This window comes from Cucumis melo, chromosome 11 (assembly GCF_025177605.1).
Source record: "Cucumis melo cultivar AY chromosome 11, USDA_Cmelo_AY_1.0, whole genome shotgun sequence".
Taxonomy (NCBI): Eukaryota; Viridiplantae; Streptophyta; class Magnoliopsida; order Cucurbitales; family Cucurbitaceae; genus Cucumis; species Cucumis melo.
The window spans coordinates 529,137-540,489 of record NC_066867.1 but is presented as its reverse complement, the minus strand read 5'-3'; the positions used below and the strand labels follow the sequence as shown (position 1 = coordinate 540,489).

The following is an 11,353-nucleotide window of genomic DNA, read 5'->3' as shown; positions in this document are numbered from 1 at the left end:
TGCCAACACGAGAAACAACTCATCTAATTAATATAAAGTTTATATATAGATAGAAATTTGATTCTCTCACAACATATATGATAAAAAAAAGGACGGTACAGAAAATCTTATAATGGTGTAAAAGCTACAATATTTTTCTTTTTTCCAAAGTTAGGGTTGGTCTTTTCCAACCTTATACATTACATCTAGTTAGTGGGTTGTTGGTATATAAAGACTATTAAGGTACGATTCAATTAAATCCCAAAAATATTTTCCTATTCACAAAAAAAAAAAAAAAAGAGAATAAATTGTCCCCCAAAGTTTATCTTAGACTAAGAAGTTCACATTTTATTTTTCTTAAACTAATTTACTCCATAAAATTCTTCATATTTTTTGGTTCAACTACTCAATAAATTAGTCTAAAAATATTAGTATTGTTATTATTATTCGATCAAGTTTCATTCAATTATATTTGTTATTAATACGGTGGATTCTCTTCTTCCATATGAGCTGGTTTTTAGGATGTTTCTTCAAGCAAAGATATTGATATGAAAATATTGATGTCATAGGGTGATATCATATGTAACCACGTCACAATTAGTGTCTAATAAAAAAATTGTCATGTATCAATTTTATATTTCTATGAAAAAATTATTTATTTATTATGTGTATAAATAGAGTATGGGATTAGATACCGTCTCTGATTGCATCTAATCATCGCTACTTACTCTATTGCAAAGAACCAAAAAAATCAAAAAGTTGGACCAAACAAGAATAAAAAAAATCCCTTTTCTCATTCTAAGAAACTCTTCAAAGATATATTGATATATATATAATTTAATAAGAATTTAGAAGTCAATAAACTAAATAAATATATAATAAATATTATGTGGGATATATATAGCTCAATTGGTTAAGGATTATGCCCTAAACCTCAGCCAAGAGTTCAATTCTTCTTCTTTACATGAATGTTATACTCTAAAAAGAAAAATTAATAAATATTATTTTAATGACAAAATAACCGACCTATTTATAAATATAATAAAATAGCAAAATTAGAAATACTCGTATTATTATGAGGCAGTTTGATAATGATAAAAATAAAGATTAAACATCTCAAGTGAATTGTCATGAGAAAATACTTGAATACATCTTGAACTACACATGCATATTCCATCTTTTAGTACGTGGCAAACATTTTTTCGATATTGAACCAATTTTTTCTAATATGTATAATAAGTGAGAGTATTGAACGGAAAATGCACACGACCCTAAACCGATTGATTTAGAAACATACGAATTTTTTTATTCAACAACATTCATTATCTTTGTATATCATATTACTTCACTAATTTAATGTAATATACAATATAAATGATTGATTTATTTAAAAACAAATATAATAATTGTGTCAACCTCAATAACTCAAATATAACATAAAGTTTATACAAATGTCTTGGGGATACACAGAAGTTTGATTATGTCACCACATATGTAAATAAAAAATGGCTTGATGGGATTTTCTTCTTTGTTTTTTTCTTTATTTTCAAAGCTTGGTTGAAATTTTCCAACCAGCTCATACATTTCAATGAAATCTCAAAAATATTTTGTCACCATCTAGATCATGGTTGTTGGTATAAGGCTATAAAGCTAGCATTCTAATGAAATCTAAAAAAATTATCTTATTCATAAAGGAGAGAATGGTTAATTTATTTAAAAGAAGATGTTTCATCTTAAAACCAATTGACTTAGAGGAGCGTAAAAGATGGTAGTTTCTCTTAATTTTTCCAATGTGTGATTCTCAACACGCCCTCTCAACAAAATGATGTCCCTTTTAGGGTTCACCAGCTCCAATATTGACTTGAGTTCATATATCTAACCTTATGATAAATCATACATCCTAATGTTAAATATTATATTAAATCTACCTTCTTTTACTTGACTTACGTTTTTGAGACAATCAGTGATTTAAAATAGTACAAAAGCAAATGGTATAATAGGGAACTTATGTGTTCACAAGCCCCTGCAATACTGTTTTCTTTCCATTTAATATTGATTTCCAATACTTAATTGATCTTTAATTCTCATATTTCAAGCCTACAAGTGTGCGGGACAATGTTAGATATTATATTAAATTTACCAAACTTGAAACACTCTTAATAATCAAATCAAACTAGATATTGGAAAATAAAAAAGAGAATAACACCAAATTATATATATATATACACAATTTTTTAAGTAGAAAGAGTCAAGAAAAAATCATTGTTGAAAAGGTAGGGGTTATCTTTTCTTGTATTATTTGACGCCGGCTTTGATCAAAATTAGGTTTGGCCGGCAAGTTCAAGAAAATCATGATGCTATAAAATCCCTCCCTCAAAAACTTCATCTTCTTCATCATAAATATGTACATATTCAACCAATAACTCATACATACTTATGAAAATGATCAGATCACCAAATCATCAGCTTCAATATCTCCTCTTCATCTTTGCAACTTCACTTCTTTGCTTCAATAATTTCTGCGGTAAGTAGTAGCTGGAGACTTTTGAACAAATATTTGTGTACATCTCGAACCGCAGCACATCATCTTCTTGTAGTTTATTTAATAGTTGGATCGTAAAAAGATAGAGGGATCATGTTCTTAATGCATGAAAAGTATATTTTTCAAAATTCTCCAGCTTTTACTTTTGTTTTCATTAACTTTATCTTAAAAGTTAGGAACTATATATATCTTGTTAGATAATTTATTGTGCTTTGCAACTTTCTTGTTAGAACGTTCTTTACCTATTTAAGTTAAATTATGATTTACCATATGAAAATTTAGATATCTTATGTTTGGATTATCTATTCCAAAAGTATGACTTTTGGTCCAAAAATCCAAACAAAGAAAAAAAAAACTTTTCGACGTATGAAGAAATTTAGTCCAAACATGTTCTATCCTAAAATACAGATGGAAAAAAAGTGATGATGGAGTACATCGGAGCGACAGGCATTCCGGTTACCTTTGACAACGTCCCAATCTTTGACGATATCGACTTCCATTTCATCCTCAGCTTCGCCATTGATGCAGATCCCTCTGCCAATCCTCAAAATGGGAAGTTCTCTCCATATTGGGAGCCCTCCCTAACCCCAGAGTCAGTTGCAGCCATTAAAGCCCAACACCCCAACGTCAAAGCCCTAGCCAGCCTCTCCGGTTGGAGCCTCGACAACATCGTCCTCCGGTGGCGCAACCCTCCAGACCCTAACCTTTGGATCTCCAATGCCTTCTCCACTCTCCAAGACCTTGTAAACAAATACCACCTCGATGGCATCGACGTCGACTACGAGAACTTCCCAAGACACGGCTCCAACTTTGCCTTTTGCATTGGTGAGCTCATAACACTATTGAAGAACCAAAGCGTGATATCGGTAGCCACAATTGCACCATATTACTCAACAGTTTTGCCGTACTTGGAGCTCTTCCATGGCTATGGGAAGGTGATTGATTTTGTGAACTACCAATTTTATACTGATAAGGTGACAACTCCGGAGGCATACTTGAAGAGATTTGAGATTCGAGCTAAGGAGTTTGGAAGTGCGAAGCTGTTACCGAGCTATGAGGTGAATGGAAGAGGAATTCAAGGGGATGCTTTTTTTGAAGCTTTGAGTTTGTTGGATGAAAATGGATTTGATGTTAATGGAGTCATGATCTTCTCTGCAGATGCTTCCTTGTCCAATGACTTCCTTTTTGAGACTAAATCTCAACAATTTTTACTTAACTCAACTCCCTCGTAAATTCCAAAAATCACACTTAAAAACGATAAGACGTCTTATATATTCAATTATAGCTATAGGGGAATTGTATAAGGTGAATAAAACTATTTATGTAACTCATAATCTACTAAAAGCATTAAATATTATTTGCACGCATCAATACTTATTAAAGTATAAGATTTTTTTTTTTTTTTTTAAACCAATTAGGTCATTCAACATTCCTAATGTTCGTGAAAAGAGGATATAATTGATGAGATTAATTGGTATTGTGCAATATTTTTTTCATATTATTGAGGTATATTTTCTTTTCATATATATATTTAGTTTTAACCCGAACAGTAGGTTGTAACGTTTTGGGAGTGTTTGGGTTGATTTTGCTTCAAATTGGTTTGCTACTCATATTTCATGAAAGGATACGCATTCTAACGTTTGCATAAATATATAGAAAGAGAAAATTAAACCTTCGATATAATTATTGAAATAATTTTTATATATTGGTGAATTAATGATATAATACTAAAAGTGAGAAAGAAAAATAGGAAAATGACGTAGTTAATCGAGAGTTTTGATAGTTGGTAAAGAATCAACTACTAATTAAATTAAATCTATTCGACACACATTAAATTTATATATATATATCTTCTAAAAGGAAGAAAAGTTACTCTTATGTATGAAACTTCCATATGGCAACGTAGAATTGGGTTTAGACTTGGACTTGGACTTAAGATTTTAGGGTTGGTAATTATTTGGGTCAAAAGAAGTAACTAACCACCTATTCAATTAAACAGTCATAATGGAAGACGTTGTGACATTATCATTTCAAGCAACATAATTATAATCAAAGCATCATCATATAATATAACAAAAAGAAAAAAAAACATAAAATTAAGAAGAATTAAAAGTAAAATCAAACCAAAGTTTGCAGAGACCCAAATAAAAGATTTAGGTTTACAAAATGTAGGTAATTAATTTAATTTAGGGAGAGATGGGTAGTGAATTAAGATATGGGTAGCAATTGATTATTTAAATTTGTTAGAGATATTGTTGCTAATGTCTTGTGCTACAGCCTTTGCATCAAAAGAAACTCCAGCCAGCCCTTGCCTTGACAATCCAACACAATACACATTCTTCTTTCCCTTCCAATGCTTTGGAATTCCACTTCTTGGCATTCCCTTTTCATTTAACACCAATTCATAATCCTACATTATTCACATCAATAACATAATTTTTGTCAATTTTTTTCAATTTTTATTCAGTTTAGAAAGTAAAATTAGCAAATTAATTAATTATTATGGTAGAAAATAATAATAACATAAACTTTGCTGATGTATAAATACTAATTAAAGTAATACCTTCAGCCAGTTGTTAGCAGAGCTTTTGTAGCCAGTGGCAAAGACAATGGCATCAAACTTCCTCCTCACTCCATTTTCAAACTCAATGGTTTCTCCATCAATGTTGGATATTTGTGGAACAACCTATATTGTATATTCAATTCATCACAACCAAAAATGTAACACACTATATATCATTTATATACATATATATTTAAGGAAAAAAAGGCTTTTTTTAGTTACAGGATTTGAAGGTAATTTGTTACCACAAAAGTAAAATAATATAAGTTAAAAAAAGATAAATCAATATACTTTTCAAACCCATTTTTAAAATCTCAACATTAAATAGATATGTTCTGAAAACTTATTCTACAAGAAAATATAAAATTAAAAAGGTATATTTACGAAACACATATATATATATTCTTCACCAATTTAAAAATGATTCATGTACAATTAATTTTAATAACTTGTAAATTGTAATTCTTTAAAACAATTGAAAGAAAAAAAAAATTAAAACACACACCTTAATTTGACCATCTTGTATCTTGGAAATAGTTCCGACGTCGATGACGGGGGTCTTGCCGGTGGCGAATTTGAGCTGCATAGGACCCAACTTGGGACGACATATCCCATAAGCCGACATGTCGCCAAATTTGAGCTTAGCGAGGCCTACAAGAATTGCATCCACAACACTAACTGGCAAATACTTCATCAACAACATTCCCACGTACACCATCTCTCTCTTCAGCACATGCAACTTCATATACCATTTTAATTTCAAACCCTTAGATTCCATCCACCAAATATATTCTTATAATAAAAACTCACACCACAATACAAATTTAAATCAAATGATATTTGAAAAAATGTGCTTTTAGATGAACGGAATTGTGTATATAGATAGGTAGATATATGGGAGAAAATTTGTATTGGTACCTAAAGTCTCACTTATAATTAATTTAAAGATATCAATACGTGTTGTTAAATCATGATTTAGAGGAATAATAATGGATATACTAAAAAGGAGAATTATGCCATTCATTGCATGCTGATGGATGGATATCAACTCTAAGAGTATAATCCATTGACTTTTGTATAGTGATAGACCCCTTAGATAATATACCATTTTAACTGATATATAATCCAAGTTTTCAGGGAAGAAAGATAAATAATTAGGATAATGTTTGATATTTGCTAGAATAATTACACCTAATTTCATGCATTTTTTAGATAGTAGAAAAAAAAATTATTAATATAATTTTTTAAAAATCGCCACATATGACATATTTTTACTAGGCGTAGCATTTAGCTAGGCAACATATATAATAAATGAATGCAATCTCGTAAAATTATAATATATATATATATATATATATATATATATATATATATATATAAAGAAATTTTAAAATAAGAAAAAGAAAAAGAAAAAAGAATCTCAAAGTTCATATATGGATATGGAAGAAATGAAGTTTCTTCAAATTGTATGGGAATTGGAGAAATATAATGGAGTTGTTGCATGCACATGCAAACAAGTTTAAAACTTATTACTTTCCTATTATGAATGGATATCAATGTTAATTAAATTGGTTTTCCAAATCTAATATTGAACTTAAATAGAAATAATAGAGACAACTTACAGGGTTTCTAATAACAATTGAAGGCTGAGCTCCATAATTAGAGAGGTCAAGAGCAATTTCCATGCCAGAATTCCCACATCCAACCACCAAAACATCTTTCCCTTCAAATCCTCTTCCACTCTTATAGTTACTAGAATGAACTATCTCTCCCTCGAACGTGTCCAACCCTGTCACCTCCGGCACGTATCCGACGCTGTTCTCTCCGCTTGCAACCACCAGGAACTCTGCTTTGTAAGCCTCCATCTCCCCCGTCTCAATGTTCCTCGCCTCCACCCTCCACTTCTTCTCCCCGTCTTCTTCTTCATCCTCCAACCATGCCCTCTCCACGTTCCTGCAAATCAACAACTCCGTTGAACTTCTATCTACAAGTCGATATTTTCGTTTAATATGGATATTAAAAGGTTAAAAATAAAAATAAAAAAAAAGTTCTTAACCCTAAGTTCATGGATGTATGTTTTCTAATATTTGAAAAAGTTTTACTCTATTACATGAAACGTTAACTTAAACCAAAAAGTCTATTTGTGATCAATCAATATAATATATTAAAGCTAATTAAATGTATTCCTTCAATCCACACCAAGAGTTTATTTTTAAAAAATTTCTTTTAATGGTTTAGTATGATTCCGTATTGTAAGCAATTTATACTTTTCTTTAAGAACTAGAAAGATTTTGAAATCACTACTGTATTATTTTAGTGAATATATTTGTGAAATAGAAAGACTTAACATTTATAATTTAAACATCATATTACCTGCAATACCGAGGCCTGATGTTGAACTTGGTAACGTACTCGTCGAGGTACTTGAGAAACGTAGCTCGGGACATGAACGTTGGGGTGGAGGAGGAGTGGGACATCAAGGGAAGAGAACAAAAATCTTTGGCTAAGTGAAGGCATAAACGATCATAAGCTCTTTTCTTCCAAAGAGAAGCATAGCAATCTTCTTTCTCTAAAACAATGTTTGGAATTGAGAGGTGATTTAGGTAAGCTGAGGTAGCCAAGCCAGAAGGACCAGCACCAACTATCAACACTCTCACTTCTTCCATTTTGCTATAATATGAACACAACTTTATCTTTTCTTTATTTGTTTATACTGTGATTTATTTTTGAAGATTCGTTTATACTTTTATAGTGAGACGAAGAAGCTAGCTGCCAAAAGTTGTGAGGTTAATGGTAATTATCTTTATAGCGACGGTTTCATTATTTCTTGGTGTTTGTTTCCATGAATATATATCGCTTTTAGGTTTCATGTACCATTTTATATGAAAATTGCAAAAGCACCACTCTTTTCCCTTCTTCGAGCATTCAACGACACATCGGAATAGAGATATATTGTCTTAACCAATTAAGGTATGCATGACAATCCGATTAACATATTACCTAAGTCTTGTTTGATAATTATTTTTATAACTTTGAAAATTGTATGATCGACATGATCACGCTTTCTTTGAAAAAAAATATTTTAATCCAAAGAAAAAAAATTTAAAATGAAAGGAAAAATTGGTTTGGTTTTTAAAAATACGGTGAAAATAAGAAGACTTTAGATTGAAATAGTGACGGTGTCGAGTCTTTCAATCAAATCAAATAAAATGTATATATTCGCAATCTGGAACTTCAACTAACAAAATAGGCATCAGTAGAAGAACCAAGTTGAATTAATTATAGGAAAGCGCAAAGATTAGTTCTTCGAACTCCATTTTTCAGTTAAAGTGGTCAACACGGAGAAGGGGTGTTTGAGATTCAAATATGCATGAAAGTAAAGTGCAAGAAAGAGGTAAAGAATAGCAATGCAATCAACAGAAACGACATTCTATATATATAAGAGGCCTTAGAGGAATAGGGAATTGGCCAAATGAAATTTTGATGTATGATTTTAGCTTCTTGTCTAATACCTAGCTCAATTGATTAAAAACCTAACTAACGGTTAATTATGATCTAATTATCCAATATGAGTATAGAACAATCCATTCTGCACAACACTTCCAAACTAATTAAGTTATGAATACTTCCTAGCCATAAATTTTCTATATTATCCACTTTCTACCCTTTTTTAAAACTAAACCAAATTGCAACAAAAAAAATGTTTAAACTTGTTTGTCTATGCCATGTCCTAGTCTCGATTAGGATCCATATAAGGATGATCAAGAATCTGAATTTGACACCTGATAGCTCTAATTGATTCTCTCTATGTATAACATGTCTTACAACTTGTCAAATGTTATTATCATTATTCGTCTCGAATTGCTTCTTCTATATATAAAGTTGATATAATTATCTTCACAAATCAACATGAATATTTTTAGCAATATATACTTTAATTTGTTACTTTGTCCTTCCTGACATATTTTAAAAGTTTAGGAGAGTTACATACATAAATGAATTCACCACAAAAATTATAAGTACTCTCTCTCTTTCTTTTAAACCATCAAAGCCCCAATGATGCCACATAGATGTCTATAATTTATAGGAACTATAAACCTTTTCTTTTCTCAAAGTAAAATAGCCCACCCTAATTTAAATTCAATATATTTCGCTAATTACACACGAATGATATATATCTAATCTATCAATGATAAACAATGGCATTTTGTCTATATATTTATAAAATATTTTAGTTCATTTTGTTATATTTAAAAATAACTCTTTACCTTTGTAATTCTCCTACATGGTAATTTTTATTTTTTAAAAATTATTACTGGATTATTTAGATACCGTATATATTTGAACACACAATTAATATGTTTATGATTAATAATATGTCACTTTATAGCAATATTTTATGCTAAATACTCTAAATGACGATAGATTTGAAGTATTTAAAAAAAAATGTCATCTACACAAAATATAAATATAGATCGATTTCACGTAATTGATTACTTGTAAAGGACAAAATCTCAAAAGGTGCATATTGGACTTTACTTGTCAAAAACGTTAGCGTCGATATAATATATTATTATTGGACGCTATTCCGTTATGTCATTTATGTAAACTTAACAATGATTAGAAAGAGGTTTTCTCTAACTATTACATTTGTCATGACAAACTCAGTCGATGAGTATTTAATTATTATTGATTAATTACAAATGTTTCCATTCCATTATTGAAAAACTATTTTGAGAAATAATTAGTAGATGATTAAGACCATTGGTTTAACTTTTTTCCAAAAGTATTAAGAGGAAGAGGAAGAGAAGAAACGCTTCATTACTACATAAATAAGATTTGATGACGTTTAGAAAGTGTCATAATTAACATTTGTGATACTTGTTTTTTGTCGTTGTATTATCTGTAAAGATATGAACATCAAATAAGCTTCTTCATAATTATGAACTACAAATGTAATTTAATTACTCATGTTTTTAATCCGTAATAGATTTTGATAGGTTTGTTTCTTAAATTTCAAATCCTACAAATTTTACAAAAGTTTTATCAGAGTTTATTTTAAAATATGAATTTTTAATTCATTTGAGGGCCAAAATATATACACACCCAAGTGAAACATTTCTCTTAATTAGATAGGAAATGCAAAAGTTATAATAATTAATAATAATAACCCTCAACATTGAACAATATTTTATAAAGAGTAATATTTAGGTGCAATCAGGTTATGATCTTCATCTATACTTTGAAAGTTAATAATTGAGTATATGATAATATTTTGAAAAATTTATAAATATAGTAAAATCTACGTTAATGATAGATTCTATCAATAATAGATCACTTCTTGTTCTCAGATACATACATGTGTCGATTGAACCAAGTTCTTCTTGGCTTTTACAAATTCTTGCTTAGCTATATAATTCTACCAATGTTTTTAAAAATCAAATCAAGGTTTAGAAAAAAAGAGTAATTTGTAAAAAATTGATTTTATTTTTGAAATTCGGCTACAAATTCAATTTTTTGTTCAAGAAAGGTGAAGACCATTAAAAATTAAATAAGCTTTGTGAATTTTGGAAAAATGTCATTTTTATTAAATTTGCAATATTAGACAATTACTCAAAATATGTTCAATAAAATGAATTTGAAAAATATATTAGTTTGAAGGAAAAATTGAATCCAAATTCTAACTTTTTTTTTATTTATTAGTATTTAATTCGGAATCCGTTCCAAATTTTCACAATGTTTGAAAATGACCAAAATATTCTTAACCGACTTCACTTTTCTTGGTTGTTGCCACCGGCAACTACCATCGATTAGTGATCATTGCCTCCCGCACATCAACTTCAATTACTATCAGAAATCATCAACAATTGTCACTATTTAACTACTAGTGATTGTAGCAATTGAACACAACCTTTGTTTGTCGTGGTTTGCCAACGACGACTATCACCAAACACCCCTTTGTAACTAACACTAGTTACGGTTACTATTTTACCACTAATCACCAACTAAGTTATTACCTGTCAATCGATGGTTGCCACCTCATGTTAAAACCTACTCTACCAATCACTAACGATGGTCGGTCAGTATTCCAAATACAAATGTGAAATCATTAGTTTATAGTGTTTTATATAATGGTTGTTTTAGAGTAATAACTTGAGATTTATTTGCAAAAATATTTTGTATATATATATATAGAGAGAGAGTAAATTACCAAATGAATTTGTGCATAATTTTCCCATTTTTAGAAAAAAAGAAAAGTTGTAATCAAA

At 29.7% G+C, this 11,353-nt stretch overlaps 2 protein-coding genes across 3 annotated transcripts; one reads left to right on the top strand and one right to left on the bottom strand.

Moving 5' to 3' along the window:
- Positions 1 to 2,389: 2,389 nt before the first annotated feature.
- On the top strand, positions 2,390 to 3,888 carry LOC103499637 (chitinase 2-like). 2 transcript variants are annotated; one of them, XM_008462674.3, is made up of 2 exons: positions 2,390 to 2,503; positions 2,930 to 3,888. In XM_008462674.3, exons 1-2 carry the CDS (start codon positions 2,416 to 2,418, stop codon positions 3,751 to 3,753), a joined length of 912 nt encoding a protein of 303 aa, XP_008460896.1. In that variant the 5' UTR covers positions 2,390 to 2,415; the 3' UTR covers positions 3,754 to 3,888. The 2 variants fall into 2 exon arrangements, with proteins under 2 accessions (XP_008460896.1, NP_001315393.1); NM_001328464.1 differs by lacking the exon at positions 2,390 to 2,503 and having other exon boundaries at positions 2,947 to 3,754.
- Positions 3,889 to 4,751: 863 nt separating this feature from the next.
- LOC103499731 (probable indole-3-pyruvate monooxygenase YUCCA10) lies at positions 4,752 to 7,750 on the bottom strand. The gene is made up of 5 exons (XM_008462804.2): positions 7,458 to 7,750; positions 6,707 to 7,037; positions 5,590 to 5,823; positions 5,085 to 5,207; positions 4,752 to 4,931 (listed from the first exon to the last, which is right to left on the bottom strand). Exons 1-5 carry the CDS (start codon positions 7,748 to 7,750, stop codon positions 4,752 to 4,754), a joined length of 1,161 nt encoding a protein of 386 aa, XP_008461026.2.
- Between the last annotated feature and the right edge of the window lie 3,603 nt (positions 7,751 to 11,353).

Bases quoted from the DNA above. Each gene is read 5' to 3' on its own strand.
- LOC103499731 (XM_008462804.2), bottom strand. From the start codon at position 7,750: ATGGAAGAAGTGAGAGTGTTGATAGTTGGTGCTGGTCCTTCTGGCTTG. The intron at 5,824-6,706 runs GTAAGTTGTCTC...TGGTATATGAAG, and splicing joins CAATTGTTATTAGAAACCCT to TTGCATGTGCTGAAGAGAGA. The intron at 5,208-5,589 runs GTGTGTGTTTTA...TATACAATATAG, and splicing joins TACAAGATGGTCAAATTAAG to GTTGTTCCACAAATATCCAA.
- LOC103499637 (XM_008462674.3), top strand. From the start codon at position 2,416: ATGAAAATGATCAGATCACCAAATCATCAGCTTCAATATCTCCTCTTC. The intron at 2,504-2,929 runs GTAAGTAGTAGC...CCTAAAATACAG, and splicing joins TTGCTTCAATAATTTCTGCG to ATGGAAAAAAAGTGATGATG.